This window comes from Tamandua tetradactyla, chromosome 1 (assembly GCF_023851605.1).
Source record: "Tamandua tetradactyla isolate mTamTet1 chromosome 1, mTamTet1.pri, whole genome shotgun sequence".
In the NCBI taxonomy this organism is placed as follows: Eukaryota; Metazoa; Chordata; class Mammalia; order Pilosa; family Myrmecophagidae; genus Tamandua; species Tamandua tetradactyla.
Window position 1 is genome coordinate 128,676,769 of NC_135327.1, and position 18,312 is coordinate 128,695,080.

Below are 18,312 nucleotides of genomic sequence, written 5' to 3' on the forward strand. Positions count from 1 at the left end.
TTGGGAAAAGATATTTCATGCAAATAACAACCAGAAAAGAGCAGGAGTGGCTATACTAATATCCAACAAATTAGACTTCAAATTTAAAACAGTTAAAAGAGACAAAGAAGGATACTATCTACTAATAAAAGGAACAATTCAACAGGAAGACATAACAATCATAAATATTTACGCACCGAACCAGAATGCCCCAAAATACGTAAGGAATACACTGCAAACACTGAAAAGGGAAATAGACACATATACCATAATAGTTTGAGACTTCAATTCACCACTCTCATCAATGGACAGAACATCTAGACAGAGGATCAATAAAGAAATAGAGAATCTGAATATTACTATAAATCAGCTAGACTTAACAGACATTTATAGGACATTACACCCCACAACAGCAGGCTACACCTTTTTCTCAAGTGCTCATGGATCATTCTCAAAGATAGACCATATGCTGGGTCACAAAGCAAGTCTTAACAAATTTAAAAAGACTGAAATCATACACAACACTTTCTCGGATCATAAAGGAATGAAGTTGGAAATCAATAATAGGCAGAGTGCCAGAAAATCCACAAATACGTGGAGGCTCAACAACACACTCTTAAACAACGAGTGGGTCAAAGAAGAAATTGCAAGAGAAATTAGTAAATACCTCGACGCGAATGAAAATGAAAACACAACATATCAAAACTTATGGGACACAGCATAGGCAGTGCTAAGAGGGAAATTTATTGCCCTAAATGCCTATATCAGAAAAGAAGAAAGGCAAAAATGCAGGAATTAACTGTCCACTTGGAAGAACTGGAGAAAGAAGAGCAAACTAATCCCAAAGCAAGCAAAAGGAAAGAAATAACAAAGATCAGAGTAGAAATAAATGAAATTGAAAACATGAAAACAATAGAGAAAATCAATAAGACCAGAAGTTGGTTCTATGAGAAAATCAACAAGATTGATGGGCCCTTAGCAAGATTGACAAAAAGAAGAGAGAGGATGCAAATAAATAAGATCAGAAATGGAAGAGGAGACATAACTACTGACCTCACAGAAATAAAGGAGGTAATAACAGGATACTATGAACAACTTTATGCTAATAAATACAACAATTTAGATGAAATGGATGGGTTCCTGGAAAGACATGAACAACCAACTTTGACTAAAGAAGAAATAGATGACCTCAACAAACCAATCACAAGTAAAGAAATTGAATTAGTCATTCAAAAGCTTCCTAAAAAGAAAAGTCCAGGACCAGACGGCTTCACATGTGAATTCTACCAAACATTCCAGAAAGAATTAGTACCAACCCTGCTCAAACTCTTCAAAAAAATTGAAGTGGAGGGAAAACTACCTAATTCTTTCTATGAAGCCAACATCACCCTCATACCAAAACCAGGCAAAGATATTACAAAAAAAGAAAACTACAGATCAATCTCTCTAATGAATACAGATGCAAAAATCCTCAATAAAATTCTAGCAAATCGTATCCAACAACACATTAAAAGAATTATACATCATGACCAAGTAGGATTCATCCCAGGTATGCAAGGATGGTTCAATATAAGAAAATCAATTAATGTAATACACCACATCAACAAATCAAAGCAGAAAAATCACATGATCATCTCAATTGACGCAGAGAAGGCATTTGACAAGATTCAACATCCTTTCCTGTGGAAAATACTTCAAAAGATAGGAATACAAGGGAACTTCCTTAAAATGATAGAGGGAATATATGAAAAACCCACAGCTAATATCATCCTCAATGGGGAAAAATTGAAAACTTTCCCCCTAAGATCAGGAACAAGACAAGGATGTCCACTATCACCACTATTATTCAACATTGTGTTGGAGGCTCTAGCCAGAGCAATTAGACAAGAAAAAGAAATACAAGGCATCAAAATTGGAAAGGAAGAAGTAAAACTATCACTGTTTGCAGATGATATGATACTATACGTCGAAAACCCGGAAAAATCCACAACAAAACTACTAGAGCTAATAAATGAGTACAGCAAAGTAGCAGGTTACAAGATCAACATTCAAAAATCTGTAGCATTTCTATACACTAGTAATGAACAAGCTGAGGGGGAAATCAAGAAACGAATCCCATTTACAATTGCAACTAAAAGAATAAAATACCTAGGAATAAATTTAACTGAAGAGACAAAAAACCTATATAAAGAAAACTACAAAAAACTGTTAAAAGAAATCACAGAAGACCTAAATAGATGGAAGGGCATACCGTGTTCATGGATTGGAAGACTAAATATAGTTAAGATGTCAATCCTACCTAAATTGATTTACAGATTCAATGCAATACCAATCAAAATCCCAACAACTTATTTTTCAGAAATAGAAAAACCAATAAGCAAATTTATCTGGAAGGGCAGGGTGCCCCGAATTGCTAAAAACATCTTGAGGAAAAAAAATGAAGCTGGAGGTCTCGCACTGCCTGACTTTAAGGCATATTATGAAGCCACAGTGGTCAAAACAGCATGGTATTGGCATAATGATAGATATATCGACCAATGGAATCGAATAGAGTGCTCAGATATAGACCCTCTCATCTATGGACATTTGATCTTTGATAAGGCAGTCAAGCCAACTCACCTGGGACAGAACAGTTTCTTCAATAAATGGTGCCTAGAGAACTGGATATCCATATGCAAAAGAATGAAAGAGGACCCATATCTCACACCCTATACAAAAGTTAACTCAAAATGGATTAAAGATCTAAACATTAGGTCTAAGACCATAAAACAGAGGAAAATGTTGGGAGATATCTTATGAAACTTACAATTGGAGGCGGTTTTATGAACCTTAAACCTAAAGCAAGAGCACTGAAGAAGGAAATAAATAAATGGGAGCTCCTCAAAATTAAACACTTTTGTGCATCAAAGAACTTCATCAAGAAAGTAGAAAGACAGCCTACATAATGGGAGACAATATTTGGAAATGACATATCAGATAAAGGTCTAGTATCCAGAATTTATAAAGAGATTGTTCAACTCAACAACAAAAAGACAGTCAACCCAATTACAAAATGGGAAAAAGACTTGAACAGACACCTATCAGAAGAGGAAATACAAATGGCCAAAAAGCACATGAAGAGATGCTCAATGTCCCTGGCCATTAGAGAAATGCAAATCAAAACCACAATGAGATATCATCTCATACCCACCAGAATGGCCATTATCAACAAAACAGAGAATGACAAGTGCTGGAGAGGATGCGGAGAAAGAGGCACACTTATCCACCGTTGGTGGGAATGTCAAATGGTGCAACCACTGTGGAAGGCAGTTTGGCGATTCCTCAAAAAGCTGAATATAGAATTGCCATACGACCCAGCAATACCATTGCTGGGAATCTACTCAAATGACTTAAGGGCAAAGACATAAACGGACATTTGGACACCAATGTTTATAGCAGCGTTATCTACAATTGCAAAGAGATGGAAACAGCCAAAATGTCCATCAACAGACGAGTGGCTAAACAAACTGTGGTATATACATACGATGGAATATTATGCAGCTTTAAGACAGGATAAACTTATGAAGCATGTAATAACATGGATGGACCTAGAGAACATTATGCTGAGTGAATCTAGCCAAAAACTAAAAGACAAATACTGTATGGTCCCACTGATGTGAACCGACATTCGAGAATAAACTTGGAATATGTCATTGGTAACAGAGTCCAGCAGGAGTTAGAAACAGGGTAAGATAATGGGTAATTGGAGCTGAAGGGATACAGACTGTGCAGCAGGACTAGATACAAAAACTCTAAAATGGACAACACAATAATACCTAATTGTAAAGTAATCATGTTAAAACACTGAATGAAGCTGCATCTGAGCTATAGGTTTTTTTTGTTGTTGTTGTTTTGTTTTGTTTTTTGTTTGTTTTTGTCTGTCTGGTTGTTTTTTTTTGTTTTTATTTTTACTATTATTATTACTTTTATTTTTTTCTCTATATTAACATTCTATATCTTTTTCTGTTGTGTTGCTAGTTCTTCTAAACCAATGCAAATGTACTAAGAAACGATGATCATGCATCTATGTGATGATGTTAAGAATTACTGATTGCATATGTAGAATGGTATGATTTCTAAATGTTGGGTTAATTTCTTTTTTTTCTTTTTTCCGTTAATAAAAAAAAAAAATTAAAAAAAAAAATAGAATAGTCTCCAGAATAGCCTCTTGATTCCATTTGATTGATCTTGGCCACTGATGCCTTATTTTATTACACTTCTTTTCCCCCTTTGGGTCCAGAGGGCATTGTCAATCCCACAGTGCCAGGGCCAGACTCATACCCGGGAGCCAAGCTCCATGCCACCAGAGAGACCCTCACCCCTGAATGTCATGTTCCATGCAGGAGGGGAGAGCAATGACCTTCCTTGCAGAGTTGGGCCGAGAGAGAGAGACAGAGAGAGAGAGAGAGAGAGAGGCCATATCTGGGCAACAAAGAGGCTTCCTGGAAGCAACTCTCAGGCCTTTCCAAGGCCAGTCTTAGCTTCTCCCTATAGATTTCATAAAAGCAAGCCTCAAAATTATCTTCTTTTTACTTTTATCATACAATTATCTTCATGTCATAATAAACTTTTTTACATGTATTATTTTTAGTGGCCACAAAATACCACATTGAGCTAATAAACCACATAACAAATACACTAAGACATTTACTTATAATTATCTCCAATTTATGCTGTTATAACTAAAGGATCAAGAGCACCTTTGTACATACATCATCTTTGGATTTAGGATTCTTTAAAAATTTCTGGTATGTATTGTATAAGCACTTTCCACAGAAGGTGCACTAATACTTTCTCTACAGTAACTGAAAGGTAACCATTTCACTGTGTGCTCATCATCACTAGTTGTTACCTTAGAAAAACTTCTATGTCAGATAGCAAGAAAGGAAAATGTTTTTACATTTTACAACTGTCTTTAAAATAAAGTATTTTTAAGGTTAATGTACATGTACCACTATTAAGTCGTTTTTCTCTACAGAATAAAAACGCTAGCAGTCCTTGCTTTGCTTGGTTCTAATATGCATGAATTTCTGTTATCATGTATGTGGTTTGAAATTGTATGTACTCCAGAAAAACATGTTCTTAAATCTAATCCATTCCTGTGTGTGTGTGAACCCATTGTATTCCTGTGTGTGTGTGAACCCTTTCGATGAGGCTACTTCAGTTAAGGTTTGTCCCACTTCCTTCAGGATGGGTCTTAATCCTATTACTGAAGTCCTTTATAAATAGAATGAATGAAGGCAGAGAGAAAGAAAGCCATGGAAGTGAAAAGCTGAAGTCCACAGAACTCTAAAAAGAAGGAAAAGAGCAGCAGACACCCTCACGTACCTTGCCGTGTGGCAAAGGAGCCAAAGATTGCTCCAGATGTTTTTGAGAAGAAAGTACTGCCTTGATGCCTTATTATGGACATTTTCCCAACCTCAAACTGTAAGCTAATAAATTCCCATTATGTAAGTTAACCCATTTCATGGTATTTGCCTAGAAAACTAAAGCACCATGGTTTCATTAAATAACACCAGTCCCCCAACTACACAGTTCAAATTTCAGTCACCACAGTATACTAACACTTAGTAATTGCATAAAGTACAAGCTTTGCTGCTGGCAGCTCTTCCATCTACAACTCACTAAGTCAATAATACGTCCATCATGATCAGTGATCGATCACATCACTCCTTTTAAAGACCAACAAGACTGGTCACTGTGCTTATGTTATTTGGTTCATATAAATGTATAGTTATGTTGCTTCCTGTCTCCTGGTGACAAAACCATGTGACATCTTATTAAAAACATGACTGAAATAATGGAGTGGTCAACAAAGATGAAAGGGCTCAAAGAAATAAAAAGTGATGATGCTGAAGGTGAAATTCAAATCAGATGCTAATGGAGTTATAGAAAAAAACAGCTGACTGTGGGAATGTTGATATCGCTCTGTTCAAGGGACTCTAGATATTCTCCCAGAAGGACTTGATGAAGGTGAACTTATGACATAATTAAAGAAAGTGGTTGTGACTAAGAGGATGACGATGTCCCAGAGGAAGTGAGGCTGGCAAAAAACTTCACATCAAATGAACTCTCAGAGGTATTTCACGACACTGAAAGACAAAGGATACAATGTTGGAAGTTGATCCAAACTTAGAAAGGAGAATGACAATTTGCTAAGGCATTTGTCCTGTATTGTAAGTTCAAAGTACTCCTGATAAGTGTTTTTCAACAAATACAGAAAGTACTTTTATTAGCAATGTTTGTAATATTTTAATTTATAGTGTACTAAATAAATAATAGTTAAACTATTTTTTCATTTCCCTATACATTTATAAGCAATGGTTAAGAGGGTTTTAAATATTTTGACCACAAATTTTAAGGGTCACAAAACAGTTGTAAAATCTCCGGTTTTAATTATTAAGAACACTGTACATAGCTTCAGCCTGCGCTGTCATTTTTATAGTTCTGCTCTACCATGCAAGAACCACTTATATACATACTATGTTGAAACCCATGAACTCTCACCAAAGTTTATCCAACTTCCCAAGCTTGTCTAGTGATAACTAAATGATATTAATTCAAGAATAGCTATTAATGACTGAAGTGAAGCAAGAAGCCAAACAAGAGGAATGAGGACAGGCAAGAGACTTAACAAGAGAAGACAAAGAAATGGGCCTGGTCTCTGAACCCAAAGCCCAGTGAGTCCTTCTGTCTCTGCTAACACTCCTGCTTCAACCAGCTGAAGAGAAAGAGTCTTTTGTTTCTTCCCACACAAAGCAGACATGTATACATGAAGTGCTTCTTACATCCTTTTAAAACAAAAACAAAATAGTTTATGCATGCGCGCAGTTTTAGGTCAATTCAAAATTAAGACAAAATAATGTTGTACGTCTGCTCAATCTTCTATTACTGAAAACTTAAATTCATGAAAAAATAATAATAAAAAGAGATGAACAATCACGTGAAGGAAGAAAATAAGCATCTTGTCCATTTGTATTTCTTCTGAAGTTCCGTGCCTTGAAGATGTCCCTGCTTTTTTCCATAAATTACCTGGCTTGAATTTCCTGAGCATGTTTCATGAATATCACAATCATTTACTGCTTCTCGGCACACAGTTCCCAAAGGCTGAAACTAAAATGATAAAAATATCAATGTGTAAATCTGGGAAAGGAAAGAAAAACTCTCACAGTTTCACCTGAAAAGGCAAAATGAAAATTGTTTGATAGGAATATCTTAAGTTATTTTTAAATGGCAGTCTGTGAAAACCACAATTACAGAATTAAATGCTATTTTAATAGTTTTAGGTGAGAGAAGTAATTTACGTATTTATCACCACATAAACTTTACAACACCCTGCTTTGATGGAATGGTGCTTGATGGTACATCTCCCTCAGAACAATAAACGAATCCAAGTTCTAGTGACTCTTCCTTTGAAAGAGCACTTGGATTTACAATTTACCCTATATTCTTACTGGCAACTTTATCATATTCTACTTTTTTGCTTTATGTGCCAAGAAGCTGAAAGCTTGTAAAAGATTTTTTTGGCAAAGCTATCTCTTCCCATGCTCCCCTTCCTTCTTCCCTCTGTCTCACTTTTCTTTTTTTATTATTATTGTTTTTGTTCTGTTTTGTTTCGCTTGCATGGGCAGGCTCCCGGAATCAAACCCGGGTCTCCAGCATGCAGGAGGGAACTCTGCCACTGAGCCACCATCGCACTGCCCCCTGCCTGACTTTTAAATAAACTTTTAAATAAATCTAAAGCTTGTACTTCTATTCTATTCTAACGTTTCTAACGGGGGAGGGGGGAGTTTTTGTGGTTGTTGTTTTTGTCTTTGTTTCCAACCACTTCAAATAAATTTTTAAGTGTGGGAGTTGTACAAATACATCTTAACCTTGTTGGATTTATAAATTGCAAGAGTTCTTGTTAGAACAGAACAAAGATACCCGAAGGAAGCTATCATCTTTCCCCTCCCCCTCTTCAATCTTATCCCACTCCCCCTGGTAAGTAATGTTAACATTTTGAGCTGGATTCTTCTGTGCTTTTGTCTCAGCTCACACAAATTTACACATTATTCCAGCCCCCTCACTCTCTGTGTGAGTTTTTCTTCCCCCACTTGCTCACAACCTCTCCAGGCACTGAAGTCTCCTGCTGATCCCAGAATGTGTGCAGCATGCTACCAACTCCAACTAGGATTTTAAAAGATAATTTTAAGGAGAGCCAAACAAACTTTGTGTTCATTTACTCATCCATCAAACAGTTACTGGGCACTTAGGATGTATCAGGCACTGTTCTAGCCACAGGGGACTTGGTGGAGACCAAGACTTGGGAATCCTGCTTGCAAGGAACTTATATTTTAGTGGGAATAAATAGGCCATAAGAGAAAAGAAATCAGCAAAATAATTTCATTTCACATGCCCTGGTTCTCTTCCTCCTTGGGATTGGGGTAAACTATGATTTTAGAACATTTGAGGTAGAAATATGAGATTTGAGGCACTGTTTATATGAAAGTATAAATGCTCAAGTTCTGCCAAAAAAAATTCTAAAAGCAAGCACAGTGAGGAAGGACTTGCTCTAAGTGCTGGTATACAGCAAGCAAGTAAATTGACCAAAATCCCTGCCCTCTTGGAATTTACCTTTGGATAGGAGGAGAAAGGTAAAAAACAAGTAAGCAAACAATATTTTACAGCAGGGGTCCACAAATACGGCCTGAGGGCTAAATCAGGTTGACTGCCTGTTTTTGTAAAATAAACAGCTAAGTCATTCCTTTATGTATTCTGAGAATCTGTGATAGAGACCTTAAAATCCACAAAGCCTAAATATTTACCATCTGGCCCTGTACAGAAAAAGTTTCCAACTGCTAGTTTTATAGACACATTACTGTAAATAAATGTGGATAAGATAAAGAGATACAAAGTATTTCTCATCTTGTTCTTCGATTCCTCCTCCCCCCATTTAGTGTCCTGCTTCTGCCTCCACTAGGAGCAGAGGGTGGGATGGGAAAGAGGATGGGAGAAAAAATGGCAAAAAGATCTTACCTGACTGTACAGTGGTAACTTTTTTGTGAGATAATTAACCATGCTATTTTATATTATTTACTTTAATTTTATTATTTTGTACCTGTTCTTTGAAATGATTAGATTACAAAGAGACTAATTCTATAAATCCAAGAAAAGTAAACAATATAATTAAATGCATTTTGTATTTAGGCAGGCTAAACGGTGGAGGATTAAAATAAATGATTCAGGATCCTTTGTTATGGCAGTTGAGAAGCTGACAGAATAAACAGCAGAGGGAGCCAAAATGAAAGAATGTCTATTTCACATTTGGTTATCTTCCTCTTTCTGAGAGTGCTTTCAGAGATTTCTGCCAATACCTCACTTGTCTTCAAAAGCTTCCAGAGGACTAAGTGGTATAGTGCAAACAATACAAACTGCTGCCATCACATTTGGGTGTAATTTCATATCTATACGTTATATGTGATACTGGGCAGGTTATTTAACTTCCTTGAGACTGGGCTTGCTCAGTTGTAAAACTGAGGATAATAATGACTATCCCCAAACTCTGGTTTTGAACATGACCTAAGGCAGCAGTCTAAGCCAAGAGGGATTTTGCCCCATAGGGAGACATTTGGAAATGTCTGGAGTCATTTTTGGTTGTAGTGACTGGGAGGGGCCATTGGCTTCTAGAAGGCAGAAGCCAGGGATGCTGCTCAAAGTCCTACAATGCACCAGACAGACCTTCACAACAAAATGATCCTACTCAAAATGCCAATAGTGCTGGGGTTAAGAAACCCTCATGTAAGATGATATAAATCAAAATGCTTGGCACAACCCCTGGCACACAGTAGAGGTTTAATACGATAATTTCATATCCTACCCTCCCTTAAATCATTAGACCTAAAGTTGGTCTATACTAAGAATCTATACTATTACTGTATTACCATTTACTCCCTGGGTCTCCTCCATACACTGTACAGACTGGAGGGAAAGGCAGATATTAAACCTCAGAAATTGCACCACGTTTTATAAGAGAAGAGAGAAAAAGAAAGAGGCTTCTTTTGGAAAGGTAAGTAAGCCCTAAATCACTGTTAAGTTTTGATGTAAAGGCTTTAATTGGCTATCTGGTGACAGGTATGAAGATGCTGTTGGGAGGATAACAGAAAACGTGTGTAAAGATGTGTTCTAAACTCTCAGGCACAATATTACATGTAAGGCATTATCATGCCTAAAAATATTCCTTTTACTCCCACAACAGCTAATGTAAAAGGTATACCAAGCTAAGCACAAAGAAAGGAAGGATCTACGGAATATTTGCTTGGTTTTACAAAGAAAGGTAAACTTAAGTCAAAGGTTAGTAAAACCTGGTTGTATCTAATGTGCACATGCCTCAGGGAGGCAGTATGGAGAAGGAAGGCTCCCCTGATTAACGAAGTTGAGGGTCTGGCTTCCTAACTTAGTCTAAGAACAGGCAAACTACTTAACCGCTGCACCTCAGAGTCCTCATCTGTTCAGTGGGAATAATACCTGTTACTATATACCTCACGAGAGTTTTGAGAGGAGCATAAGTAATAATCTGGTCAAATATATGTTAGATACTATTTTTATTATTATATTCTATTTACCCAGCCTGAAGGAGTTAAATATGTCATTTTTTTTCCTTCTCAACTTGTTATTAATCAACATTTACTTACCTTGCACTTTTTACAGCAAAGACCATCACTGCACTCAGAGTCTTGAGTCAAGGTACACTTCTTACAACATTCTGCTCCTTCAAGGACACATTCCTAAGGAACAGAGACATTTGTAAAACATCAGAAAACAGTGTCATTTTTCTAAAAGTACTAGGTTATCTTCTTAAAAAAAAATACTACCTCACAATAATAACGTTTCTTCCACAAATCCCATATAATGTTCAGGTACAACAGTTCCTCTCAAAGACTCTGAATTAACTAAAAAACATCAACAAACATGCAGAGACTTACTGCAGGGGTTCCACAGTCACACTCCTCTCCAGTTTCAATGAAGCCATTGCCACATTCAGGAGGATCAAGAAGCTAAGGGATAAAAACCAAAACAACAATTATAATACAGAAAAATCAACTTGACAAGAGACCATAAGTACCACACCCATATATCTGCTAGTCATCCAAGATATATTTTTATAGTTCTAAACTAGAGAGTGTGACTTTAGAACTTTAGGACTGGGAACACTAGAACTGGGGTGTCTACTTCTGTTTTCATGTCACATTTAAACAAGTATACATATTGTGCTGGTTTGAAAAGGTTTATGTTGCCTTAGAAAAGCCATGTTTTAATCCTAATCAACCGTGGGAGCAACGGTTTCTTCTAATTCCTATTCAGTACTGTATGTTGGAAACTTTAATTAGCTTATCTCCATGGAGCTGTGACTCAATCAAGTGTGGATAGTAAACTTGATTTGGTGGAGACATGTCTCCACCCATTCTACACGAGTCTTGATTAGTTTACTGGGATCCTATGAACAAGGAGAAATGCTTTGGAGAGGACGCCTTTTGAAAACGACAAGAAAGCCACAGCAGAGCGGAGCAGAGCTACGAGGTGGGGACCTACAGAGTCCACCAGCCAGTGAACTTCAGAGATTCTGAGAGAGCAGAGAAGGACAACAGAACTCCACAGAACCACAAAGCAGAGAGTCCAACAGCCAGTGACTATTGGAGCTGAAGGAAAAAACAACTCCCAGGGAGCTTCATGAAGCAGGAAGCCTGGAGAGGAACTAGCAGATGCAGTATTCACCATGTGCCCTTCCGGCTGAGAGAGAAACCCTGACAATGTTTGCCATGTGCCTTTCTACTTGAGAGAGAAACCCTGAACTTCATCAGCCTCCTTGAAGCAAGGTATCTTTCCCTGGATACCTTAGATTGGACATTTCTATAGATTTGCTTTAATTGGGACATTTTCATGGCCTTAGAACTGTAAATTTGTAACTTATTAAATTCCCCTTTTTAAAAAGCCATTCCATTTCTGATGTATTGTATTTTGGCAACTAGCAAACTAGAACACATATATAATATATATCAATTAGGATCTGGTAAATGGCACCCAAGTAAATGACTATCTAGCCATGGACTAAAACCAACCCATATTAACTCCTGAAATTTCACTACAAATGTGAAGCAAGGAATTTGGAATTAGATGGTCTGGATTCAAATCTTGGCTCAACTATATATCTTAGGCAAGCTGCTTCCCCTGTTGGACCCTCGGTATTTCAATATCTAAAACAGTAATAATAATATTAGCTATTCATCTATATTACAGAATTGTTATGAGGACAATATTCAATCATGTGTGTAAAGGCCCTTTTATTAATGAGTTCTCCTTATGAAATAGGAAGCTATTTCATAGACAATGAGGAAAATATCAAAAAACTAATAAATCCACTGATATAGTTTATATAAAATATGGCTTCTCTTACTAACATAACTTTGCAAAGAACAGCACTAATAATTTTCTCAGTTTGAAGTAATTTCTGGCATGTCTGAAAGTATACTTTAAGACCATTGACTCTATTTTTTAACTATCCATTAGTTTCATCATCTTTTAAATATAATATATCTTATTGTGATAGGTAAAATTAGTAAATGGTAAATAGTTGCTATGTACCACATATGTAATATTCATTCAAGAGCTCACTGAAGTTTATGCAAAGGAGAACGGAAGTGTACACACATACATGTCCATAAACATATACCCCTTTCTTATCTAACCAGAGGGGAAAATAAAACAAAATAAAGAAAGTCACATCAACCACACAAAAAAAGAGCCCACCTGACTTCAAATACCCTCTTCTCTTCTACAAAAGAATCAACTCATCTTTATGCTTCATTTTCAGTTGAAAGTGATAATCACAAATGAGAGAGTTTTGGAAACCAAAACAGTAACTTATCCAAATGAAAACACACTTAGTCTTTAATCTGGGCTCAGAATAATCAGTTATTTTTGTAAAAATACCTCAATGTTTTTAAGTTATAACAGCAGTGATTTCATTACAATATCACATTTGACACTTATGGAAAGAGTAATTCCTTTTCAATGCAATATGATGCAACTCTTAAATTTCACTGGAATGAATAGAGAAATGAAACCAAGTAAATGATTACAAAGGCAATGCCACATATCACTGTGGTACACAGAGGCAAATCATAGTTCACATAATTAACAAGAACAAAGCATTATTCCTCAAGATGCAAAATGCCATGTTCAAAATGCATGGGGAAGATCTGCCTTCTAACCAGTAACCAGAAAATGCTCTGCATATTGTAAAGCCCCTGGACTTTGTCCTTTGTCCTTTCTCCTTTTCTGCTCTAAGAGGACTTGGGTTTCATGTTGAAAAGTACTTGTAATTTAAATCATTCTTAAAGGCAGTGGTAGGTGACAGGTACCCTTTCTAATAGGAAGAGATATGCGGGAGGGTGGGATTGAAAAAATGGAAAAGGTAAAATAAAAATTTCTTTGTTAGCTAACTCTGACTCATCATTTGTTCATATAAAAACAGAAATTTTTCAGAAATCAAATTCTTATTTCTACCTATTTTTTATTCCCATCAGAATTGCCCCAAATGTGCAACATTAGAGCTGACTTTGAAAATACACGTTTAGTATATTTAAAAATGTTACATAAGGGTCAAATTCAAAAGCTTTCTTTTGTAAGACCCAATGGCTGAAATTTTATGTTTATAATGCTGAAGAAAGATGAATAATAAGCAACTCTGATCACACTTAATACCTTAGAAGGTTTGTTGAAAAGGCAGGCACCACCTCCACTATTCAGGAAATCATGATACTCTTCAATATTGCACTGGGTGAACTTTTTAGGAAGATAATATCTATAACAGAGAAGAAAAGCACTAGTTTGGTACAGTTTTAATCTCCCTTGTTTGTTTATTAGTTTTTAAACTACACATTATCAAAATTGTACACTAGTCTTAAAACGAAGGAATAAATTCCATTTACGTACAACACTTTTATTCAAGGCGTTTGATTCAATCTGTATATTTCTAAATTATTCATTTGGTGACTAATAGAGACCATGCATTGTTCATTAATTGCATGTAAATTCAAAGGAAACACATATATATATATTATTATATTAAATTACCTATAATTTAAATGAGGGAGAGTTAGGAATAGTTTATTTCCTGATAAGACTCTCCTAAATACTAAAACTGGGCTGGGAACTCAAGCTGCAGAGCACTCTACAAAATAATTGACTGATAAACTATAAATGTGTCAAGGTCATGAACATCAAAGAACAATTGTTACAGACTGAGGGACACTAAAGACACATGAAAACTAAATGTGATACTTAATCTGAACCCTTAGCCCCAAATGATATTGAAATACCAGGAAAAATCTTGAATGAAGTCGAAGAATTAGATTTTATTGATTATGTTGTAGTTATGTAGGAGAATATCCTTGTTTGTAGGAATACACACCAAGGTGTTTGGGGGTCATGAAGTATCAAATTAGCAACTTAATCCCAAATGATTCAGAGAGAAAAATTCTTAATACTATTCTTGCAACTTTTTCTCAAGTTTGAGATTGTTTCAAAACAATGCATACAAAAATAATAAGTCAATAGAAAAATAAATTTGGCTGGTGAGCTGTTTGGCAATAAGCATTTAGAACCTTCAAAATGAGTATAACTTAGATTTAGTAATACTATTTTTAGAAAATTTTCTTGAGGAAATAATTGGCTAAAAAAGATGTATGAACAATGATATTTATATATTATAAAGCACAACTTATGACATCAAAAATATGAAAATAACCTTTATGTTCAATAGTAAGAGTTGAAGAATATTTAAAGCCCCAGAAAAATGCGGATTATATAATGTTAAGTAACAAAGGGACAAACAACTATCTAGTCAGCATGATCCAAATTTTACAAATAATTAAAATGGAAAGAAAAATACTGGCTTGAATATAGGAGTATTTTGACATCAATTATGGTTATCACTAGATGATGAGTTGAGGTGAAAGAAAAAGTTTATTTCTATACTTTTCAAAATTGTTTTGCATTGAGCTTTTACTTAAAAGGGGGAAAAATTAAGATAATAATGGCTGGTTTAGTTGAAGTCTCTTCCACTAGGCTATAAGGACTATGTTCATTTATATCTCTAATTCTTCCTAGCACAGTGTTAGTGCATTGTGAAAAAAAATAATTGAATTTAGAATAACTATTTACTGAATTCATTTTTCAATCTTTTCATAACAAATTCTCCAAGTAAAGCTGCTCTGATATAAACAGCCTTGGGATTATGCTGTCTGGACTGCTTTACTTTCTTGACTTCCTTTGTCTAAAAAGAAGTAAATTTTATTCTTCATTTGAAAAATTTCTTTCATATATTACTTCCTTTTTCCTTTTCAATATTTACATCATGGTCAATGTTTTTATTCCCTTTCCTTGCCAATACATTCTACCTATCTCTGCCTTCTTTATTCCTTCTTTATTGCACTCATCAAAATCTGAGATGGCTTCACTGCTGAAGTAAAAAATCACTCACTATCTCTTAGTTTTGGGCCCTTAGAAGTCAAAGTCAAATTCAACCTCCTGCCCACTGCAAGATGCCCTCAGGGATCACAAACAAGCCAGCCTCCTGCCAGCCTCCTGCCCACTACACAGATGGGAGCTCAATCTGTTCTCAACACATTCAGTGATGGGAAACTCACTCCCTGACAGGGAAACTCAGGCTTAACTTGAATAGTTGCAATTTGCAGATTGTTGTTTCCTTAATTATGCCACACTCTGACTTCCTATAATTTTCTTTTACAGTTCTGTGCCCTTAGCTATATCAAATTAGACTCATTCTTCTACTGAAGATATCTGAAGGCAGATATCATTTATCTCTCCAGCTTCTGTCACCATAACTTCTTTTATGAAGAGTAATTTATCTGTTTTATTTTATGTGTTCTTAAAATTTTAATTTTTATATCTTTAAATAGGACTGATGGTATTTATTCAACAAACTTTCCTACATTCAGCAGTGCAAAGGAATTTTATAAAGTAAAATGGGAAGAGATGTACTCGTGGGAAATACACATCCATAACTAGTGATTTTGGAAGAAATCAAATTATCGTATCATGACAATGTTCAATGTTAACGGATTTTCTCTTGTACACATCTGTTTAATGTAAGAAGTTATCCTATAAAAACAAATCTGAGGGTATTATTTAATTCTGTTGTACATTATGCTTAATGTTATATAGATTGCCTTTAAATTTTTGCTTTTAATAGTTGACCAAAATATTCAGATATAACACACTAAATAGCTTTTAAAAGTTCAGATCTTCTAGCATGAAATTTAGCAGGCTGGAAAAACACTAAACACAGACTTTAACCATTTCTGCCCATTGTTAAACAAAAAGTCCAAAGATATTTTGAAAAATATATGATACTACCTTCATTATTTACTTTCCTTGTCATACATATCCTGGGAATTCACAATTCAAATACAACCAATAAATATTTAGTGGAAACCAAATCTGTATAAGGTATTATGGTGTGAGATCTGACAGAAATGTAAATTAATGTAAGAGGTAATCCTTCAGAATTCTACAAGTAATTAGTGAGGGCAAGCACAAGTACATAGAGAATTAAATTATAATGGAGAAATTAAATTACAGTAAACTGAAAATGACTAGAACTGTGGACAGAGAAAAGTGGGAAGACGCCCAGATGGGGAAAACAACTTGAGAAAATCAAAAGACGCTGGAAATTCAAGTTTAATTATAATGAATAAATTTTTTAAAAGGTGGAAATTCACACAGGATTATGATTAGTAAATCAAAAAAGCCAGAAACCCAAGTACAATTATGTTAAGCAAACTAATCATAAATAGTAATTAAAATGGAATTTTGAATGGGCTGAAGAAAGATTATGGGCATCTAATTATTAGGGAAAAGGATTTGAACCTTATTCTTTAGAATTGGAAACTCACAGAAGTTCCGAGTGGGAGAACGACATGATCTATTTGTTTGAAACATAATCCAATGAGGAGAAGAAAGGATAAACTGCACTCTACATATTCAATGGTCTAGAGCTATATATTACCATGGATAAATCTCATAAATATAATGTTGAGCAAAATGAAAGTCACAGAAGAAAATATATAATACAACACTTTTCATATAAATTGAAACTATGCAAAACAATGCTATGTATTACTTCAATACACCACACATATAAAGTAAAAAGATAAAAAGAAGGCCCTGTAAATGACATGAACCAAATTCAGGACAATAGTTACCTTGGCTAGAGCTGGAGACAATCAGGAAGGAGAACACAAGAGAGATTTAACTACCCGGATAGTATTTTATTCTTTAAATTGGGTGCTATGTATGTAATTATCTATTGGTTTTATTCCTTATATCTTTTTAATGATGATGGAAGTAAAATTTAGGAAGAGAGCGAAGGAGCCTGAAAACTGCCTGAGCATTTGGAAGCTACTGAAATAATAAAAGCTCAAGATTATATCAGGTTAAAGTAGAGCTGTAGTGATAAGCTCAGAATGAAAGGAATGGTAACAGAGTTTATTTAGAAAGAATAAAAGACAAGGATTGGTGCCTGTTAATGTGTGAAGGGTGGGACTGCATAAAAATGAAACCTTCTTGCCCTAAATGCCTATACTAAAATAGAAGAAAGAGCAAAAATTGAGGAATTAACTGTTTACCTAGAAGAACTAGAGAAACAACAGCAAGCTAACCCCAAAGCAAGCAAATGGAAAGAAATGATAAAGATTAGAGCAGGAAAAAAGTGAAATTGAGAATATGAAATCAGTAGAGAAAATCAACAAACCAGAGGTTTGTTCTTTGAGAAAATCAATAAAATCAATGGACTCTGAGCTATGTTGACAGAGAGAGAGAGAGAGAGAGAGAGAGAGAGAGAGAGAGAGAGAGAGAATGCAAATAAAATCAGAAATGGGATAGGGGACAAACCACTGACCCCACAGAAAAAAAGAAGGTAATGAGAGTATATAATGAGTAACCATAATAAACAAGACAATGCAGACAAAATGGACAACTTATAGAAAAACATGAACAACAAAATTTGACTCAAGAAGAAGTAGATGATTTCAACAAACCAATCACAAGTTAAGACATTGAATCATCAAGAAGCTTCCAAAAAAAGTCCAGGACCAGATGGCATCACATGCGAATTTGACCAGGCAGTCAAAAAAGAATTAATACCAATCCTGCTCAAACTCTTCAAAAAAACTAAGGAGGAAGGAAAGCCACCTAACTCATTCCATAAAGGCAGCATCACCCTAATATGAA

General features: G+C 35.3%; 1 protein-coding gene across 13 annotated transcripts in view; it reads right to left on the reverse strand.

Moving 5' to 3' along the window:
• Positions 1-18,312, reverse strand: part of ADAM22 (ADAM metallopeptidase domain 22) — a 295,282-nt gene that overhangs the window by 49,041 nt on the left and 227,929 nt on the right. For all 13 annotated transcript variants that reach the window (XM_077144137.1, XM_077142422.1, XM_077138122.1 and 10 more), the window contains exons 15-18: positions 13,762-13,861; positions 10,983-11,054; positions 10,692-10,784; positions 7,051-7,131 (exon numbers count right to left, since the gene is read on the reverse strand). In XM_077144137.1, the coding sequence (XP_077000252.1) occupies positions 7,051-7,131; positions 10,692-10,784; positions 10,983-11,054; positions 13,762-13,861 (346 nt within the window). The remainder of the gene's footprint in view (positions 1-7,050; positions 7,132-10,691; positions 10,785-10,982; positions 11,055-13,761; positions 13,862-18,312) is intronic.